This window comes from Balaenoptera physalus, assembly GCF_965194825.1.
Source record: "Balaenoptera physalus genome assembly, chromosome: 18".
NCBI lineage: Eukaryota > Metazoa > Chordata > Mammalia > Artiodactyla > Balaenopteridae > Balaenoptera > Balaenoptera physalus.
In genome coordinates, this window is record NC_138899.1 from 10,771,704 (window position 1) to 10,794,504 (window position 22,801).

The window sequence follows — 22,801 nt, forward strand, 5'->3', positions numbered from 1 at the left end:
CACAGTCAGTGCTAGGACAAGGTTTGTTTATCCTGATTAACGAACGTTCCTTACTGTAGGGAAGCCTAACCCTCTTTTCCGTAACTGCTATGAAGCTCAGACTAGGTTTTGTCCCCCGAGATGTATAAATCCGACCTTTCTCATTTTTACTAAGTTTGTTAATATGGTATAATAAGAGTGTTGAAGTCAGATCTGAGTTTGAATCCTGGATCTATTGCTTAATTGTTGTGTAACCTTGGGCAAGTTACTTAACCTCAGCTGTAAAAATGAGAATCATCTGTAGGTTGTTTGATAATTAAACGCTAACACAGCTTTCCTCCTCCTCTTTTGCCACTTTCAGCAACCCCAGAATCATCTACCAACCTGAGAACGTGGTTTCTAACTCCTGCTCCTTTCCCATACCCATTACATGATCCCACAAACAACAAATAAAATCACCACCCCTCTGTATTTCATAAATTCAATCAATTTATTTTAATGTAACTACTGTCTTGATCTTCCCTCCTGAGCTTCAGCCTTCCGCATCTCTAAAACACTATCACATCCAGGGGCTTAAGTCAAGGACTTAAGAATCATTCTTTTTTTTTTTTTTCAATTGAGATATAATTCACATACCAAAAATTCATTCTTTTAAAGTATACAACTCAGTGGTTTTCAGTACATTCACAAGGTTGCGGAACTGTCACCACTATCTGACTCCAGAACAGTTTTTCTTCACCCCAAAAAGATACCCCTCAGTTGTTAGTGTCTCCTCCCTCATCCCTCTCCCTAGACCCTGGCAACCACTAATCTACTTTCTGTCTCTGTGGCTCTGCCTATCCTGGACATTTCACACTAATGGAATCATACAATATGTGGCCCTTCGTGTCTACCTTTCAAAGGTCCTTGATTCCTCTCTTTCCTTTTACCTCCCTTCTAATCCAACATCAAGTACTATTGGTTCTAGCTCCAAAATATATCCCAAGTCTTACCAGTTCTCACCAACTCCAGTGCTACCACCCTAGCACAAGTTACCATGATGTTACCAGCTTGAACTTCTACAACAGTCTCCTGACTGGTCTCCCAGCTCCTACTCTTCTTCCCCTTTCCAGCCCCAACTAGGATATTCTCCACACAGCAGAGTGGTCTTTCCAAAACATAAATCCAACTTGCTTAAAACCCTCCAATGGACTCCCAGTATTGGGATAAATTCTGAATACAAGCCCCTACATGACTGTCCTGTCTACCTTCATTCCCCCCTCATTCACTGTGCTCCAACCAGGGGCCATGTCGACCCCCTTGATCACACCAAACGCAATCTCACCTCAGAGCTGTTGCCTTGGCCTTCCTTTGGAAGGCTAGTCCCCCAGGTCATCACATGGTGGGCTGGGTCAGTTTTCTGATCAAATACCACATTCTTAGAAATATCTCCTCTCTTTTCCTTAGGTAACAACCCCCCAACACCACTACCACTTTTTATCCCATTATTCTATTTTTCTTTTTCCTTTCAGCACTTACCACTCTTTGAACTTACATATGTATGTGAATACTGTCAGTCTCCTTTAGTCAAATATAACCACAATGAGGGCAGAAATGTTCACTATTATATCCACAGCACTAAACAGTATCTGGCACATAGTAGGTGTAGTGGGTTGAAATGGTGAACTCCAAGATGATGTGTCCATGTCCTAGAACCTGTGACTGTAACCCTTTTTTTTTTTCTTTTTTTTTTGGAAAAAAGGGTCTTTGCAGATATATTTAAGTAAAAGATCTCAGATCATCCTGGATCCTGCCAATCCCTAAATCCACTGACAAGTGTCCTTATAAATGAAAGAAGAGGATGCACAGGGAGAAGGAAAAGAAGGCCAGGCTTCTGAAGAGAGAGGCTGAGAGAGACTGCGGTGATACGGCCACAAGCCAAGGAACAAGTGGAGCCACCAGAGGCAAGGAAGGATTCTTCACTAGAGCCCTCGGAGGGCCCACGGCCCTGCTGACATCCTAATTTCAGACTTCTGGCCTCCACAGAACTGTGCCTCAATTTCTTCATCTGTAAATGGGGATTATATGGCTGTTGTGAGGACTGAATAAATTAATTCAAGTAGAGCACTAGAACAGTATCTAGGACACAAAGCTCAAAATCTAGACTTGGTCAAATCCCTCCATTTTATTTTCTTCTATATAGCACCAGGACCTCTCCCGTAATAGCATTTTACACTTGTCTCCTTAACAGACTAAAATTTCTAAAAGAGAAGTTATATTCATTTCATAGAGATGGAACACAGGAAGTAGAGAAAGACTTGCTGAAAAAAAAAAAAAAAAACAGCTGAAAGGAAGAAGCGGAGGCCCAAAGAGGTGACTTATTTAATATAACAAACTTCATCTGTGTTGACTCCAAAGCCTATGCCTTCCCACCACACCATGCTGCCTCCTACGCATCAATAAATGCATTCAGAGTTCTGCAACTGCAAGTGAAGTGGCCAAAAAAGATTAAAAGATGAAAGAACACTAAAGATTAAGAAACAATAAATTGTGTGCCCACACAAACTTTGGGTTTTTTGAGAGTGGGCATTCTAAAGTTGCCACTAAGCTAATGTACCTGCAGACTTACTTTCACTTCCATGTTCAGCTCTAGCGCCCACATTTCACACCTGGGCCTAAGCTCCCTCCTCTTTAAAAGAGTAGGATGGGCCAAATCATCTCTAACGTGTCTTTCAATTCTAAAAGTTCAATGACAATAAATCAAGTTACGGGCCTATTTTTTTTAAAGGAAGATAACAGGTGGTTTTCAGAGAAACTTTTAAATAATCTGTTCAAGTGACTTAAACTCTGTTAATAAAGTAAACTAGGTAGTCTTCGTTTAGAAATTACAAGAGACTCCATGTTGAAGAGAAAAAGTGTTAAGAGCCACATACAAACACTCCAACGTAGAAGTCATGGCTGCCACCATGAAAACCCTAGAACATACAGCGCAGAGATGTGTTTAGAACAGCACAAACGTCACGCTAACCACTACATAGAAGAGAAAAACTCACAGGATGCATATACAGTATATAATGTGACGTAATACAATTAAAACAGGCTCTCAACTCAAGCAAAGGTAGGAGCAATCCTGACATCTTATACTTTAAAAGGTGAGACAAACTCAAAACCCTAACTCTACTTGAGCAGCAATTTAGTGTCCCTTCAAAGCAGGAAGAAGGCAAAAAAAAATGGAAACGATAAGGACCCTTAAAAATACACCTGGAAAGCTCAAGACAAGCCAAAACCTCATGGCCCAAGAGCGGGAGCACGGGAAATGCACGTACATTACAGCCAGCTGGCTGTCAGCCGCTCCCGAGAAAGCAGAAAACTCACGCCTACAGGCTCCTTGGGCCGCTCGGCCCTCCATGATACTCGGAGTAACAGCTGCGGCGAGGGACGCCGGCTCTGCCCCGCTCCAGGGCGAACTCCGGAGGGAGAGGGAGTTAGGGGCGCGGTCCGACGCGGAACCCGGCGCCGGGTGTCGCCCGGGCACATACGGAGCGCTCTCCGCAGCACCGGCCACCGCCTGGCGGTGCGAGGCTGGGAGCCCAGTGAGGCCCAGGCCCACGGGGAGTCCCGGCGCTCCTCACCTTCAGGGTCCATAGCGCCGCGCTCCGCAACAGCGGCTGCGGCCACCGCCGTCCACGCCGTCCTGCTGTGACCAGCGCTGCCTCCCCGACCCAGAGCCCCGCCATTGTTGCCCCTGCAGACCGGAGCTCCACTGACCTCTCACCCCGCGGAAGGGGGCGGAGAAGAGTAGCGCCTAGGCTTCGGCCAATCACGAGCCTGGGATCCGTGGCCCCGCCCCCTACTGCGGGGAAGTGGGGGGACCGGGAGCGGGACTCGCCCAACCGCGGGAGCCGGGAGCCTGGCTGCTGGGCAAGCGCGTGCTGGGCGCGGAGGGAGGCTGGCCGAGCGGCCCGCCAGGAGCCAGCTGAGGGCTGCTGGCCCGACACTATCCCGGGAATGAGCGAGGCAGGGAGGACATGCGTGTGTTCTGGCGGCGGTTGATCCGCGCCTGCTTGGGGTAATGCCCGTATTGCGCCAGCTTCCACTTAGCAACCTACACGCAGTGCGGTCAGCGAACGTCAGTGAGGTACCTCCGCTCCTTGACCACCCCTCAGCCCAGGGCCACCCTACAGTCTCGAGTGTCCTAAGTTCCAGGCAGGTACCCAAATTAAGATCCTGTATGTTTGAAGGCGTAAGTTGCAAAGCGCCAAACCAAGGTAAGGTTTTGGACAAACGTAACATAGAAAACGCTCCAGGTCTAGAAATCAGAGATCCCAGCTCAAGCCCTACCTCTTCTGCATATACTAACATCTGCGTGTCAGAGGAATTAGCCATAACCAAAGTCAGTTTCTGTTGCTTGCAAGTAGGCACCCTTATTAATACAACTACTAAGGGCTAGACCTTGTTAGATGCCGCAAATTTTGTCTCTTTTAATCTTTACAAGAACCCTATTGGCCTATACATTTCCCATTTTGAGAAACTGAATTTATAGAGAGGAAAAGCCACTCAGCTAGTAAGTAGTGAAACTAGGGTTTGAACCCAGGTCTGGCTGTCTTCAGGGACTGGACTTTTGTTTTATTATGGACAGTTTGTAACAGACACAAAAGAGAGAAAATAGTCCTATGATCACCCAGGCACCCATCACACAGCTTCAACAAATCAACATTTTGTCAATCTTGTTTCATCTCTTCCCCCTGCTTATTTTTTGCTGGAGTATTCTGAAGCAAATCTCAGACATCAGGTCTTCTCACCTATATATACGACAGCATCAGGGGCTCTCTCTTAACTATTTTGCTTCTCGTACAGAGTCACCTTGAGACAGTTAACAAAGCTAGGAATGACACAGAATGTCTTACAACATGGCAAATGCCAAAAGAGATACAAACTGTTTAAGGATAGCTGAGAGGTGACACTTAATGGAATTTTAAAATGTAAGCAGGAACTTGCATGACACACAATATAAAAAATTATATCAGTTTCACAGGATTTCTCACTTAGGTATCTAAGGCTGGGCTCATTTCCTACCCAAGAAACCTGCTTTTCTTTTTTCTTTTTTTCTTTTCCTTCCTCCCATTTTTACCCTTTGGAGTGATTCTCCTTAGATCCTATCTGTTTTGTCTTATAGAAGTTATTTTCTTGAACGGCAGTTGTGGCAGAAACTACTTGTTCCATAATATCTATTCTCCACTCCTTTCTTTAGTGAAAGAGCTCCTGAGCTTTAGCTGAGCACACGGCCACCCAGCTAAAGGCTGCAGTATCCACCCTCCCTAACAACAAGGTGTGGACGTGTGACTAAGGTGTGCTTTATGGAATGTAAGAATTGTGCCCTTAAAGAGTAGAGGCATGCCTTCCATTTCCTCTTCCCTCCTTCCTGAAAGAAGACATACTGGTGGGTGCTGGAGCAACCATCTTAACTCGTGAGATAGGAGCCCCACGTTGAAAATAGCAGAGCAACAAGATAGGAGGAGCCAAGGTCCCCTACTCTGCGGAATCATCTTATCAGTCTTCTACTGCTTAATGCATGCACTGTTATGTGACAGAGAAATAAACTTTTATCTTGTTTAAATCACTGTTATTTCTGTCTTTACTATAGCAGCCAAAACTGCATCCTAATCAACTGACAAGTGAGGTACTGACAAAACGAAACCTGACATATGTGGTGATAACGTAACGGTGGCCACCCCAATACAGCAAACCAGAATCTGAAAGCTGATGACCCCTCTTATGCCATGGTACCTCTTTAGTAAAACGGCTGCTTTCAAAGCCCGGGACAATGCTGTCTTTGCTTTCTTTGACATAGCCTCTAATTCTAATATATCTAGCTCATGATTTCTCTACTATAAATTTAGTCACTGGTGCCGGACCAATCTTGATGAGTGACACCATCACTCAAGGCGGTGAACACTTACTTCCCATGAAAATTTTGGGCTGAAAACTAGCCGTCAGTTCCTCTCACACCTTGTGTGGCTCCAAAGCAGGACGTTTCTTATTAGAGGGAGATGGGAAGATGCAGAACATTTCTCAATCTTGTCTGGGAAAGGTGGGCCGCACGGCTTGTCAGCACAAGCCTGGGCAACTTGGCACCAGCCTGTGTGTTTAATTTCTGTCATTAGAATACTAACATTCCCACACACGTGGAGTGATCCCAGTTGTTCATTTCTAGGCACAAGCTGCCCTCACTCTGAGAGCTTAAATGTATCGACCTTCTGGAATTTAAATTATAATAGAAAGGCTTTTCTCATGTCCAGGTTATAAAGAAATGGACATATGTTTTTTTCTTAAACTTATATTTTCATTTTTGTACATCGAAATAACTCACCTTTTTGGAGTACATTTTAATGTTAATTAAAGGGAACATAAATCCAAATACGTATTTTTCAAATGACTCTCCAGTCATGTTAACACCATTTTCAACTTTAAGTTAAACCTTTCCCTCAATGATTTAAGGTGCTACCTCTGTCATATGCTAAATTTCCATGTGTACTTGGAACTATTTCCATTGGTTTGTCTACCTAGTCAGGCATCAACACCACAATGTTTTAATTATAGGGTCTATAATATTTTTTTAGTATGTGATAAGGCCAGCCCCCTCTCATTGCTCTTCCTTTTGAAGACCTTCATAGGTATTCCTGCTTATTTATTTTTCCATTTGAAGTTTAGGATCCAGTGCCAGGAAAAGTTTTGCTGATATCTTTTTGGGGAATTACGTTAAATTTATATATTAACCTGAGGAGGTCTGACTTATTTATGATGCTGAATGGTCCTATCCAAGAACAAGGAATGTGTCTATTTTTGTTTAATCCTACTTTTGTGATTTTTCAGGACTGATTCAAAACCTTCCTCATATAGGCTTTGTGCATAATCTTTTCAAAGCACAGTGATCCCGTTCTCTATTTGACTAGGTCAGTTGAATATGACTAGTCATATCAGCAACTCTTCTCTTTGAGGTGAGGCAATGGGCTGACAGAGAGGGAAACAGAAGAGCAAACACCTTCTATGTCCTACTTTCCCTGATGTTAATTCCACTAACTCCACTGAGGGTTTGCATATGTGTACGTTGCTGGCTGTTCTGTTATACAGAACTCACTGGAACCCTGTCTTTAGTGAGCTTTACTGGACAATATGGCTGTGCAGAATGCAAGATGGGAAGTAGACGAGAGTGAATTTTTGGATCTAGTGTATAACAGGGTTTTGGAGTTAAGCTATTTTACGCTCAATTCAGAAACTTCTGAAGAGACACCTCATCTGCCCAATGACCTGATTCCAGAAAGAGTGAAAGGAGAAACATCAAGCGTCCGGAAAATGGTTTCCCAAAGGTGAAAGCAGGACTTCCCTGATAACTGTGTTAGCTGCCTCTCCTGTGAGAGAGAGCTGTACTCCAGGTTAACCCTAGGCATGCTTTAAAACCTACTAGCATAACAGAGTATATAAAATAAGGAAGTATAGGAGGAAAGGAAAAAGCCAATTTCTTTCTTCAAATCCTTCCAGCTCCTCTCAGCTCAGAGAACAAAGGGGTTTATTATGTAGGACCAGAAGCAATCTTGTGTTAATAGGTTCAGCCATCTCTTTGTTGGCACAATCATCTTAGCCTCTATAGGACCCTTGAGTTTCCCACAGATTGGCAAAAAAATAAAAGGCCTCCTCTTCCAAAAGGTTTCCACTGCTTTGAATCTTTCCTAATACCCTTATTCTATCTTAAAATGTACCAGAACATTCATAAAATGGGGAACTATGTACCTGTAAAAAGAAATGAGGAAAATTTCTACATACAACAGTGGAATGATTGCCAGGATATATTGCTGAGAGAAAAAAATCAAGGTAGATAAACTACGTAAGGTTGTTAGCATTTATCTAAGAAAAGAGAACTATAGATACATGGAGACTTCCCTGGCAGTCCAGTGGTTAAGACGTTGCCTTCCAATGCAGGGGGTGCGGGTTCGATCCCTGGTCGGGGAGCTAAGGTCCCACATGCCTCGCAGCCAAAAAACCAAAACATAAAACAGAAGCAATATTGTAACAAATTCCATAAAGACTTAAAAATGGTCCACATCAAAAAAAATCTTAAAAAAAAAAAGAGAACTACAGATACAGATACATAGATATGTTTATATTAATAACAAAAAATGGAGATGGTCCACAGCCCTTGTCTCTACTCCTGCCAGCCTGGTCAGCTCATGCCTGGAGATCCTGTAGCTCCACTGCACCATGTGCGGCATCTGGACTCTTTGGTAGTGATGACTGTTCCTCTGATCAGTGTCTGAGTGATATGAAGATTGCACACAAAGGTCCAGATAGACACATTTCATCTTTAGAATGTCAATGTCTATACCAACTGCTGCTTTGGATTTCACTGGTTGGCAGTAGTTGAACAACTGTTTGGAATGAAGCTAATATGAGCAAAGAAATACCCTTAACTGTGGGTCTGTTACAATGGTGAGATCTATAACCACAAGGAGATACAACACCATTTTAAATTTGATCACCAGACCAAAGCAGATGGTGAGATAATCCTTCATCTTTATGACAAAGGAGGAACTGAGCAAACGATCTGTATGTTAGATGGGGTGTATGCATTTATTTTATTGGATGCTACCAATAAGAAAGTGTTCCTAGGCAGAGAGACACCTATGCAGTCAGACCTTTCTTTACAGCCATGATAGAAGATGGATTTTTGGCTGTGTGTTCAGAAGCTAAAGGTCTTGTTAATTTGACACACACTACAACTCCTTTTTCAAAGTGGAGCCTTTTTTTCCAGCACACTCTAAAGTTTTGGATTTAAAGCCAAATGGCAAATTTGCATCAGTGGAAATGAACACTGTAGAGATGAACTTCTGTCTGCCCTCTATAACAGTGTAGAGAAACTATTCCCAGGTTTTGAGATAGAAATTATGAAGAAAGGGCTTCCCTGGTGGCACAGTGGTTAAGAATCCGCCTGCCAATGCAGGGGACACAGGTTCGAGCCCTGGTCCGGGAAGATCCCACATGCCATGGAGCAACTAAGCCCGTGCACCACAACTACTGAGCCTGAACTCTAGAGCCCGCGTGCCACAACTACTGAAGCCTGTGCGCCTAGAGCTGGTGCTCCACAACAAGAGAAGCCACCGCAATGCGAAGCCCACGCACCACAACGAAGAGTAGCCCCCGCTCACCGCAACTAGAGAAAGCCCGCACGCAGTAACGAAAACCCAACGCAGCCAAAAATAAATAAATTTTAAAAAAAGAAAAGAAATTATGAAGAAAGGTGAGGAGAATTGGAGAGAGCAAGTATGGACAACTCTTTTAAGGACTTTTGCTATAAAGGAGAGTGAGAAATAGAAGAGAGATATTACAGCATGTACAGATATGCATATGCTATAAATGATCCAGTAGACAGGAGAAAAACTGATGATTCAAGAGATAGGGAACATCCTTAAACTGAAACTCAAACAACGTATACATGCTGTGATTCCACTGGAATAAAGTAATTAATGTTTGTCTAGCGAAACAGATTTATTCATGTTATTTTTTCTACTTCATATACATGCATACTTCTGGATCCTTTTTGACAATGTTAATAAGAAACGTTTGATGACAGACAGAAGGATTGGATGCTTTTAATTAGGGGACTTGGATTCCAGCTTGGCTGCTGTCACCGTGTTGAAGCAGCTAAAAGTGACCCAAGTATAGTACGCTCCAGACATTTGCAATTGTCATGGAAGACAGTCTCAATTTACTGGCTGCTAGAAAGGTGGCAAATCATATTGGGAGGGAATATCATGAAGTCTTTTTTAACTCTTAGTAAGGCATTCGGGTCCTGGACGAAGTCATATTTTACTTGGAAACTTATGACATTACAACAGTCCATGCTTCAGTAGGTATGTATTTAATTTCCAAGTACATTTGGAAGAGCACAGATACCACAATGATCTTCTCTGGAGAAGGTTCAGACAAACTTACACAGGGATACAAATATTTTCACAAAAATTTCTTCTAAAAAAGCCAAGGAACAGAGTAAGAGACATCTGAAAGAACTCTGTTTGATGTTCTCCACACAGATCAAACTACTGCTGCCCATGGCCTTGAACTGAGGATCCCATTCCTGGATCATTGATTTTCTTCCTATTACTTGTCTCTGCCACCAGAAATGATAACACCAAAGAATGGGATAGAAAATATCTCCTGAGAGAGATATTTAAGTACTCTAGTCTGATATGTAAAGAGATTCTCTGGTGACCAAAAAAAAAAATCCTTCCGTGATGGGATAGCCTCAGTTAAGAATTTCTGGTTTAGGATTTTACAGAAATATACTGAACATCAGGTTGATGATGCAATGGATGGCAACTACAGGAAAAACATGTCCCTTCAGTACTCCTAAAACTAAAGACAGCTATTAGTATCATCAAATCTTTGAATGTCACTACTCAAGCCAGGCTGAGAGGCTGACTAATTCCTGGATGCCAAAGTAGATCAATGCCACTGACCCTTCTGCCTGCACTTTGACCCATTACAAGTCAGCTGACAAAGCTTAGGCACACTCTAAGCTATAGACTGAAAGTGTTTCTTCTTCTTGTGAAGGGTAGCAAGTTTGGGGGCAGTGGGTAGAAGTAGCAGTGAGGGTCAACCACCCAGACTTACTTGGGCATAAAAAAAATGAAAGTCTCAAACCTAAAAAGCAAAGGAAAAATAAATCATAAAATTAAAAAGAAATGGTTACCAATGGGGTGGAAGAAGGAATAGGATGCAGGAGACAGAGAGAGAAGCCAGACATGTTTTGCATACTTGACTTTGAAACTATGTAAATATTTTACATAGATCTAAAACAAAATTAAATTTTAGAAATCTCTAAGTATCCAAAGCAAAATGAAACAAATAAAATCAGTTAGTGACCTCTTAACTACTAAATCCAATGCCTTGCTTCAGGGCACACTCAATTTATCTTTGACATTGTTGACCATTGACTCATTATTACAATTCTCTTCCTTTTTGGCTTTTCTGAGACCAATCTCCCCTGGTTTACCTTACAAGTCTCTGATTTCACTTCTCAATATCCCTCACTGGGCCCTCTTCTTCTACCTGTCCTTTCAATATAGGTAGTTCCCATTCTCAATTTACTTTTTTTTAATCTACTGCCCACTCCCAGCAGTAAAACACTCCCCTGGCTTCTATTAGACACATTTACATCAAATGATTACGAGAAAATAAATTTAAGATCAATATGAGTTCATCTACTATAGGGAAATACTGTCATGGGAGATTCAATTTCAAGGGAACTGCTCTAACAGTTTCTTCGAGTAAGCTGTTTCGCCCATCTACTAAATTCCTGTCCATTCCTCAAAACCCACCTCCCTCAGATGTTACCTTCTCTGTGAAGCCTTCTTAGATTTGTCTGGCCAAAATTAATTATTATTTCCTCTTCACTCTGATAACGTAAAATCTCTCTTGTGATATTTATTATATTGTGACATATATCTGTGGGTATGTGTTCTCCAATGCCTAGACTATAAACTTTTGAAAGCAGTGAAACTGGGTATATTGTGCTAAGAAAGTAGGAAAAAAGAGAAGACTAAAATGAGGAAAAGAGAACAGAGTTGGAAGAACGGAGTTGAGCCCACAAGGAATCAAAGGGAAAGTCAGCTAATTTTCTTCCCCAAGAGTAAAATATAGGATAGTAGGATCTCCAACAGAGACACCAATTTAAAAGTGAATTATATACTGAAGAGTCAAGAAATTCAAGGAATCTAAGACTGAGATTTGCTAATTTCTGACCAACTGACAGAAGTTTTATTGATAAAGCAAAAGGAGAAAATCCATACTTAACCAGTTAGCACAAAGTTACCTTAACAGAATCTAATAAGCCACAGAACGATTCTTTTTTAAATATATTACAGAAGATGGTGGTGATAGTGATATAGTTTTTATCTCCCAAATCCACCCAAACAGACAAACTAGGGCAACAAAACTAAAAAGCATTAAACAACACCTACAACAAAACTAAGTGACAAGCTATGCCCACAAACACCAAAATAGAAGTGGTTAGGAAAAAAACATGAGAAGCCACAAGAGCTGCATAATATCAGTATTTGTGAGGGAGGAAGCAGATAGAAGCAAGGGTATCTTATAAGCTTGAGAAAATGGAAACAGCAAAAATCAGCAATAGGACAGAATAAAGGCTCAAAATGAGAGAAACTGCAGGGAGTAGAATCCAAATTGACCAATTCAGGGACGTGAGGGCAAAGGTAAAAGAAGGTCCAGATAAAAAGTGAAGCCAAGAGATCTCAGAAAGTACAAGGCAATATTTTTGAACACTCTGTAAAAACAATAGAAAAGGGAGCTTTACACATGAAGCTAGAAAAGTTATCTTGACTAATTCCTCCCATCTAAAAGTTTGGACAGGGACTTCCCTGGTGGTCCAGTGGGTAAGACTCCACGCTCCCAATGCAGGGGGCCTGGGTTCGATCCCTGGTGGGGGAACTAGATCCTGCATGCATGCCACAACTAAGAGTCTGCATGCCGCAACTAAGAAGTCCGCATGCCGCAACTAAGAAGTCTGCATGCTACAACTAAGAAGTCCGCATGCCGCAACTAAGACCTGGCACAGCCAAAAATAGATAAATAAGTATTTCAAAAATAAAAAAATAAAAGTTTGGGCAAATTAATTCCACATGAAAATTAATAACAAAAAGGGAAGCAATCAAATCTCAAAGTTATTATGAGGAAAAAGATGTTAGGGTAACATCAATAACATTCCTAAAGACAATAAAAGCAAAGCTTAAAACATGTCCACAAAACAGATGAAAACCACAAAGTAATAATTCAAAATGAGCTAAAACAAATTAACAAAATAACAGAAGATTTGAGAGAACAGCACAAATAAAAATTAGAAAAACTAAAAATGAGATGATAGAACTCAGGAAAGAACAACAAACATAACAAAAAAATATATCTTCAGAAATTAAGATTACATTAGAAGTAGTATAAAAGCAAAATTCAAAAAAAAGAAGGCTTATAAGAAATAGAAGGTGAAATAAGAAAAAAATGTTAAATCAAAAAGAAATTAAGAAAGTGATTTTAAAAGACTTGAGAAAAAGTGGCAGATAAGATGGTCATAGAGGGAGACCCCAAAGAAGAAAACCAAAGCAGGAGAGAACAAATACTAAAATACTAAAAACACTACTTATTTTATTTACTTTTTTTTTTGGCTGCACGGTGCGGCCTGCAGGATCTTAGTTCCCTGACCAGGGACTGAACCCAGGCCATGGCAGTGAAAGCACCGAGTCCTAAGCATTGAACCACCAGGGAATTCCCTAAAAACACTATTTCAAGAAAACTTTCCAAATGAGAAAAAAATGACTTGAAGTTATATATTGAAACTTCATATATAAGTTTCTTACACATGCAGTATATGTATAAGTAAGAAAATCAGCTAGGAACAACCAACTCCAAGATACAATTTACTAAAATTACTAAATGTGTAAGAAAAAAATATACTGAGCACCCAGGTGAAAATATGTCCGGGACTTACTTCATAATAATCTGGAGTTGAGGACAGTGGGTGGGAGGGTAACTGAAACAGGACTAACCATGAGTTGATAACTGTTGAAGATGGACAGAAAATGCGAGTTCACTATACTATTCTGTATGCTTCTGTGTATGTTTAAGGTTTTTCATGGAGTATGAATGAACTATCGCTACCCACACAATAAGGAATAAATCTCACAAATATTGGGCTGAACAGAAGAAGCCAGGTAAAAGTGAGAGTACAGTGTGATCTTATTTATATTAGGTTTAAAAAAGGCAAAACAAATCTATGATGTTAGAAGTCAGGATAGCGGTTACCCCTGGGGGAATAATAACTGAGAGGGGGCCAAAGGAGGATTCTGCTATACTGAAAATATTCTCTTTTTGATCTGGGCATTGGTTACATAGATGTGTCTGCTTTGTTAAAATTCAACAAATTGTACACTTACCACTTAAAGTCCTTTTGTCCTTTTCTATATGAATACTGTACTTCCTAAAAAGGTTCTTTGACTTGCAAAATTAAAAGTAAAAATGAGTAAATAACAACTATTTGTTGTATATTCTAAGAAAGCTTATTTCTATACTCATCTTCAGTGGATACCCTTACAAGACAGTTTTACTACTAATGATATACCCAACTCTCTGACAATAAAAACAAGTGAGCATATACCCAAACCCAGATACTGAAAGAAAGTAAAGTTAACCAGGACATTCAGCCTCTTGAATGAATCAGTATTTCACCACAATATCTAACAAGTAGTGAAACTGACTGCTATATATACATACACACAGAGATGCTGCTCAACATTGAAATGCCTCAAGCAGTGCTCAGTCCACAAAGCCTACTCTGGTCTATCAATAACACTGCAGCAGTTTGACTTACCATATTTGACCAACTTGACTAACCAGAATAGACAAAAACATATTGTACAACATATGTAACCTTATTCTTCAAGGCATTGCGGGACAATCGTATAAAGTGTTGATGAACACACTCTGCCTTTGTGAAAGAAGATACATACACCCTCTCACCAATACAACATATAAGCTGGACAAGATAAAAAATTTTTTTAAAAAGCTGGACAAGATATACCAATCTGAGCCACATTCTGACTAGATACAGTCCTTGTTTAATATAGAAATAAAATCCATTGCATGAACTTCCTTAACTTTTAACCTCAAATACATTACTTTGCCCAAATCAAACAGCCTTCATTCTGGATACACACTCAAAATACTGGAAGCAGAATCTCAAAAAGATATTTGCACACACATGTTCACAGCAGCATTATTCACATAGCTAATAAGTAGAAGCAACCCAAATGTCTATCAATGGATGAATGGATAAACAAAATGTGGTATATACATACAACAGAATATTATTCAGTTTTTTTAAAGAATCCTGTCTCAAGTTATGACATGGGTGCCCTTGAGGACATTATGCTAAGTGAAATAAGCCAGCCACAAAAGAACAAATACTGTATGAGGGACTAGGGTCTAGGCAAATGGACAGTCATTGTTTAATGAGTATAGAGTTTCAGTTCTGGAGGTCCATTACCCAACAATGTGAGTATACATAACACTATTAAACTGAACACTTGAATATGGTAGAGATAGTAAATTTTATGTTGTTTTTTTAACCACAAATTAAAAAAATGTTTAATGTTTTCAAATGAAATCTAAAGGAATATGTCATATGCAGGCTTGAGTCTTAAGAACTAATAAAGAGAGTTATTCAAGCTGAAAGAGCATGATCTCAGATGAAAGAATAGAACTGCTGGAAGAGATAAAGAGATAAAACATATCCCTAAATTTAAATATGTTAAGGTTCAGAGGTTAAGTGTAAGCAAATGTTGATTGCTTAAAACAACAACAATAAAATCTGTGGAACTTAAAACGCATGAAGTAAAATGACAAAAAGCAGGAAGAGGTAAATGAAGTAGACTGTTATAAGATTCTTGTATTCTTCAAAGTACTAACTTAAGTAGACTATACTAAGTCAAGGATGTACACTGTAATTTCTAGAGTGACCACTAAAAGAGTAATAAAAAGTTATTAGTAAAAAGAGAATATGGGACTTCCTTGGTGGCGCAGTGGTTAAGAATCCACCTGCCAATGCAAGGGACACAGGTTCAATCACTGGTCTGGGAAGATCCCACATGCCATGGAGCAACGAAGCCCATGTGCCACAACTACTGAATCTGCGCTCTAGAGCCCGCGTGCCACAACTATTCAGCCCACGTGCCATAATTACTGAAGCCCACGTGCTCTAGGGCCCGTATGCCACAACTACTGAGCCTGCATGCTTCAACTACTGAAAGAGCCTGTGCTCCGCAACAAGAGAAGCCACCACGATGAGAGAAGCCTGCACACCGCAACAAAGACCCAACACAGCCAAAAAATAATTTAAAAAGAGAGAGAATAGAAAAGGGATTAATACAAATATTTCATTCACGTAAAGGAAGGAAGGCAAGAAAGTAGAAACAAGGGGACAAAAAACAGAAAGAATCAATAGAAAACCAAGGAATAAACCCAATAAAATGAATAGACTTAGGGACTTCCCTGGTGGTCCTGTGGTTAAGAATCGGCCTTCCAATGCAGGGGATGTGGGTTCGAGCCCTGGTGGGGAAACTAAGATCCCACATGCTGAGGGGTAACTAAGCCCGTGTGCTCTAGAGCCCAAATGCCACAACTAGAGAGAAGCTCACGCACTGCAACGAAGAGTCTGTGTGCGGCAACTAAGACCCGATGCAGCCAAAAAACTTAATTTTTTAAAAAATGAATAGACTTAAACTCAATTATAATAGTAACTATGTTATTTGTAAAAGGACTGTATAGTCCAATTCAAAGATGAAGATTTCAGATTGGATAAAAATATACCATATGCTATTTACAAGTTAAGTTTAAATATGAAAACATAGGTTGAAAGAAAAAGTATGAAAAAAGCATGCAAACACCAGCTAAAATAAAGCTGGTATAGTCATATTAATATCTGACAAGTAGACTTTTTTTAATCATGAAAGTGATTTTATTTAACTGATTATAAATAAAATAAAAACATATAAAAGAAATAGTCTAAAAATCAGAGTTATAACCTATTCAGTGAAAGGTCTTTTAAAAAGCTAAGTCGTTCTCTTTTTCAGGATTCATAAACAAATATAATTGAATACGTGTAAAATATATTGTACAACATATAAAGAACTTTATCTATAGAAATGGCTGTACTCTTTTTCTTTCACTTTTACAAACCCATTTTTCTGTGGTTACAAAATTGATTTCCAATCATGATATGGATCAGCCAGATGAGAAAAATATTTTTTTTTTCCTTCTTTTTATTTTGAGATATGACAAGCAGACTTTAAGGCAAAAAATATTACTGAAGATAAAGAGGGATGCTAGTGATGATAAAAGTACCAATTTGAATGAATATATAATAAACCTAATTTCTATTCACTGATAGAAATCCTTTATTAGATAAATGTTTTGTTTTCTCCCAACTATTAGCTAGTCTGAAGTTTGTTTTTTTTAAATAACAGCTTCATTGAATTTTAATTCACATACCATCCAATTTACCTATTTTAAGTGTACAAATCAAAGTGCTTTAGTATATTCACAGACTTGTGCAATCATCACAATCAATTTCAGAACATTTTCATCACCCCCTAAAAAAACCTTGTGCCCATTAGCAGTCATGCACACACCCCACTCCAATCTCTAATCCTAGGTATCCACTGATCTATTTTCTCTGTATATTTGCCTCTTACGGACATTCCCTGTAAGTGCAATCATATAATACGTGGTGCTTTGTGATCTGGCTGTTTTATCCAATTACAACATCAGGCTCAAAGTCCAATTTTTGTGATCTATATCAGATCCAGTGCAGCTCCTTTGGTGTGGCTGCTCGAGACCCATGAACTAAAATCATCTGCCTCACGCACACCCAACATGCAATGGTGAGAAACGGAAAGGATGACCATAATAAAGAGTCCCATCATATAGGAGAAGAGTGGGAGACACATGACAGTTACTTGTTCACAGCACTTTTGTAATTCAGCTAGGCAATGTTGCCAGGATCTTCTACTCTGGTGGCAGAGACTGTTCCTTGATTAGGATCCTGTTTGTCTTCTTAGGAGTGGCTCCTAGTCTATTATTCTATACTGCCCTTGGCTATATAGATTCAAATCCTGGTCAGATCCTCCCCAAGGAAACAGCCGTTAAGTGTGTGTCCCTGTGCTACTTCCCCATCCCCCTTCAACCTCTCATCTGCTCAGTGGCCCCCAAACCCTCATCTCTTTTAAGATTCTTATTAAGCAAACTCTCCTGGGATATTCATGCTATCAGAAAAGTAGGCAAACTAAATTGCTTATCGTCTATAACATTTACTATTTAGAACAGGATTCACACACACACTTTCAAAACACCAGAAAAATAGGAGAGTAGCTATATAGGCTATATAGTAAGCCACATAACTCAGAAGGCAGCTTAGAACACCCATGGTAAGCGGTAGTTGAAGAATCCTGAATATCCTGTGCAGTTGGAGCCCAGTTAAAACCTATCGTAATTTACTTCCTAGAATAATCACACTGGGTCTTCCCTCAAAGCCATTTTTTAAAAACGATGGGAGAAACTGAGAAACACCATCCAATTCAAGTCCTACAGCACCCTCACTTACATTCCACAATATTCATTTGGCGTTTAAAAAGAAAAACGTTTCTCTCACCCTACCTCTCCACCTGGCTCTCCTTTCTTCTCATCTCCGGCTTTGTCTTCTACTATGAAGCAGCAACACATTTCAGCTCCCCAATGACAGCTTCCCCAATTAAAATTATAACCACTGCATTGAACAAGCAAGATTCAAGGGATGAAATTAGAAGGTAATTTTATTTGTGTTCATTGTGTCCTCTTAAATTTTTTTTCCAGAAATGACCTTAAATATATGAAAAGATACACACCTTCTCTCCTAATAAGAAAGATGCAAATTAAAATTACATTGAGATGCCATTTCTCACCTACCAAACTGGCAGAATTCCAGAAGTTTAAAATGCATTGTTATTGAATCTGTGGGAAAACAAGCACTCTCATACATTGCTGGTGGGATTTATAAGGGTACAACTTCTATGGAGGGTCTTTTAGAAATATTTACCAAAACTGCAAATGCATTCACCCTTGATCTAGAAATTCCACTTTTAGAAATGAGTCCCACCGATATACCTGTGTATGTAACCTGTACATGTACAAATTTACACACACACACACACACGGTTTTTCATTGCATCACTGTCTGTAATAGTGAAAGATTGTATAAAATCCAAGCATCCAGCAGTAGGGAACAGGTTAAATAAACCATGGTACATCTACCATGAACTCCAGAATATTAGGTAGCTGTAAAGAGAATGAGGAAGAGCTCTATGTACTGATATATATCAATAGAAAGATCTCCAGGATATATTGTAAACTTTTTCAAAAAAAGCAAATGCAAGGGGACTTCACAGAACCTATCCAGGAAACCATCCTTCTACCTAAACAACTACAGAACCAGCAGGAACTGTCTAAAGGTAAATATTTTGGAACTCTGGAGTTTAGTCAAACACTTGCAACATTTGTAGCAGAGCTTGACAAAGAGGTTGGTAAATTTTGGTGCATTTTAACCATTTGCATAACAGCCATCATGCCTCAGCCCCACAGCAGGCAGCCTTGCATACAACAGCCCACATCCCAGGGGACATCTTCATGGCATTAGATTTGACAATGATTTGTTGGATGTGATACCAAAAGCACAGGCAAAATTAAGCTTTTGTACATCAAAGTACACTACTGAGAAAGTGAAAAGACAACCCACAGAATGGGAAAAAATATTTGCAAATTATATATCTGATAAGGGGTTAATATCCAGAATATATAAAGAACTCCTGCAACTCAACAACACAAAACAACCCAATTCAAAAATGGAGAAAGAACTAGAATAGACATTTCTCCAAAGAAAACAAACAAGTGGCCAAAAGGCACGTGAAAAGGCACATCATTAGTCATTAGGAAATGCAAATCAAAACTACAATGAGGGCTTCCCTGGTGGCGCAGTGGTTAAGAATCCACCTGCCAATGCAGGGGACACGGGTTCAAGCCCTGGTCCTGAAAGATCCCACATGCCGCGGAGCAACTAAGCCCGTGCACCACAACTACTGAGCCTGCGCTCTAGAGCCTAAGAGCCACAACTACTGAAGCCCGTGCGCCTAGAGCCCATGCTCCGCAACAAGAGAAGCCACCGCAATGAGAAGCCCACTCACCGCAACTAAGAGCAGCCCAAATAAAATAAATTTTTTTAAAAAGATTATTAAAAAAACTACAATGATATACCACTTCACACACATTAGGATGGCTATTATCAAAAACAAACAAACAGAAAATAAGTGTTGGATGTGGAGAAACTGGAACTCTCCTGCATTGCTGGTGGGAATGTAAACTGCTACAGCCACTGTGAGAAACAGCTTGGCAGTTCCTCAAAAAGGTAAATATAGAATTACCATATGATCCATCAACTCTACTGCTAGGTATATACCCCAAAGAAGTGAAAACAGAGACTACAACAGATATTTGTACACCCATGTTGATAGCAGCATTATTCACAAGAGCCAAAAGGTAGAAAAGAACCAAATGTCCATCAACAGATCAATGTACAAACAAAATATGGTATATACATAAAATGGTGTATTATTCAGCCTTAAAAAGGAAATTCTGACACATGCTACAACGTGGATTAAACTTGAGAACATTATGCTAAATGAAATAAGCCAATCACAAAAAGAGAAATACTGGATGTGGAGAAATTGAAACCCTCCTGCATGGCTGGTGAGAATGTAAGATGGTGCAGCCACTGTAAAAGAACAGCTTGGTGGTTCCTCAAAAAGGTAAACATACAGTTACCATATGATCCAGCCATTCTACTTCTAGGTTAAAATGGTAAATTTTACATTATGTATGTTTTACAGCAATTTTAAAAAAGAAAGAAAAGTTCTGAAAGGTATGCTCCATTTTTTGTAAGAAACAGGAGTATGAGATTCATATTTGCTTATATTTGCATAAAGAAATACTGGAACAATAAACACATAAAAATGTTTACCTGTAAGAGGAGAATGGCAATTGAGTAGAGGGGGACAGATGTGAGAAGAATATTTCTTAGTGTACTCTCTTCATATCATTTTATTTACTGAAGTATAGTTGATTTACAATATTGTGTTAGTTTCTGGTGTACAGCAAAGCGATTCAGTTATACATTTACATATATTTTTTCAGATTCTTTTCCATTATAAGTTATTATGAGATATTGAATATAGTTACCTGTGCTATACAGTAGGACCTCATTGTTTATCTATTTTACGTATAGTAGAGTGTATCTGTTAATCCCAAACTCCTAATTTATCCCTCCCCCCTTTCCCCTTTGGTAACCATAAGTTTCTTTTCTATGTCTGTGAGTCTGTTCCTGTTTTGGCAATAAGTTCATTTGTATCATTTTTTTAGATTTCACATGTAAGTGATATCATTTGATATTTCTCTCTCTCTGACTTGACTTCAATTATTATGATAAACTCTAGGTCCATCCATGTTGCTGCAAATGGCATTATTTCATTCTTTTCTATGGCTAATATTCCATTGTATATACTGTATATACCACTTCTTCTTTATCCATTCATCTGTCAATGGACACTTAGGTTGCTTCCATGTCTTGGCTATTGTAAATAGTGCTGCTATGAACACTGGAGTGTATCTTTTCGAATTAGAGTTTTGGTCTTTTATGGATATATGCCCAGGAATCGGATTGCTGGATCATATGGTAACTCTATTTTTAGTTTTTTAAGGAACCTCCATGATGTTCTCCATAGTGGCTGTACCCTATTCATATCACTTTTATTTTAAATCATGTAATGTATTACCTATTCAAAAATGAATAGATTTTTCCAACAAATAAATTTTATTCAGAAACATTCTTCCCTGCCCCTCAATGAAAACTAACCTGTAGTCTCGATTCCATTTTATTTATTTATTTATTTATTTGGCTGCGTTGGGTCTTCGTTGCTGTGCACAGACTTTCTCTAGTTGCAGCGAGCAGGGGCTTTTCTTCGTTGCGGTGCGCAGGCTTCTCATTGTGATGGCTCCTCCTGTTGCGGAGCACTGGCTCTAGGCACACGGGTTCAGTAGTTGCAGCATGTGGGCTCAGCAGTTGTGGTGCACGGGCCCAGCCGCTCCACGGCATGTGGGATCTTCCCCGACCAGGGCGCGAACCCGTGTCCCCTACATTGGCAGGCGGACTCCTAACCACTGGACCACCAGGGAAGTCCCTCAATTCCATTTTAAATAAAAATGTTTGATCCCATAAAATAATGAGAGTTTCAAAGTTAATGCAATGGTAGATCTTATCCTGTCCCACAGATGACCTCTGCCGTGGGTACACCCCTTTCAATGACAGAGGAAAGCATGGCCCTCTTTCCCCTCCTTAAGTGTCTACCCTTCCTCACTGGGATTTTACTAACCTTCCTATCTGACCCACCCCACTCCACCCGGAGGGGAGGAAATGTTATTTTACCAGTAAAGTCGTGAGATGGTTTCACACTTTCTGTGCTTGCAGATAGTTAAAGCTCTTTCCCTTCAGAGGCTCTTCATGGGTTCTTAGGAGATACCACCCACAAGTCGTTGGATTTTCACCTGCAGTTCCCTTGACCTGAAAGGAGGCACTCTATTCCAAGTAATTTATTCACTCCTAACCACTAGAAATTCCATGGGACCCTGCCAACTCCTCCTCTGTGAGCCTGCTCACCCTTCTGTGGCCTTTAGGTCAGATTATGCAATGACCCCAACAGGCTCTCTTCACATCTCATTCACGGGAAATACTTGTGTGCTGATTGTCTAACAAACTCTGTAAGACCAGCTTGATTCCAATCTACTAGATACTCTCCTTGCTCCACTTCCAAGCAGCAAGCCAGCTCTTCCCTTGATCTCTAGATTTCCTTAAAAGGAGGCAGACGTCAGTGAGCTGTGAGCTGATAACTTCAGAGGACACACATTAAGCTTTCCAAGTGGCCTCTCTCTTTTGGAAGCCAACAGAATGTAAAACCTTGCTTATATAAAATTCAATTTACTGTATATTTAAAATATAAATAGTATTATATATTTCCATACATGAACCCCTGAGGCTGAAGTTTCTATTGAACTTTTGACTTGTCTTTGAAATTTGAGAGGAGCCATTAAGAAACTGATATTGAATCATTCATTATGGAAAAACTCAGTAAATTTAAAAAATGAA

General features: G+C 39.9%; 1 protein-coding gene and 1 pseudogene across 4 annotated transcripts in view; one reads left to right on the forward strand and one right to left on the reverse strand.

Moving 5' to 3' along the window:
- PCCA (propionyl-CoA carboxylase subunit alpha) overlaps positions 1 to 3,746 on the reverse strand; it is a 358,193-nt gene extending 354,447 nt beyond the window's left edge. For 2 of the 3 annotated variants that reach the window (XM_082434636.1, XM_082434634.1), the window contains exon 1: positions 3,591 to 3,746. In XM_082434636.1, the coding sequence (XP_082290762.1) occupies positions 3,591 to 3,695 (105 nt within the window). In that variant the 5' untranslated portion in view covers positions 3,696 to 3,746. The remainder of the gene's footprint in view (positions 1 to 3,590) is intronic. The other variant, XM_082434635.1, reaches the window with a different exon arrangement.
- Positions 3,747 to 5,828: 2,082 nt separating this feature from the next.
- LOC309647567 (asparagine synthetase [glutamine-hydrolyzing] pseudogene) lies at positions 5,829 to 21,507 on the forward strand (annotated as a pseudogene). Its single transcript has 3 exons — positions 5,829 to 8,930; positions 9,231 to 9,250; positions 9,489 to 21,507. The product of its transcript is annotated as an asparagine synthetase [glutamine-hydrolyzing] pseudogene (transcript).
- Positions 21,508 to 22,801: the final 1,294 nt, after the last annotated feature.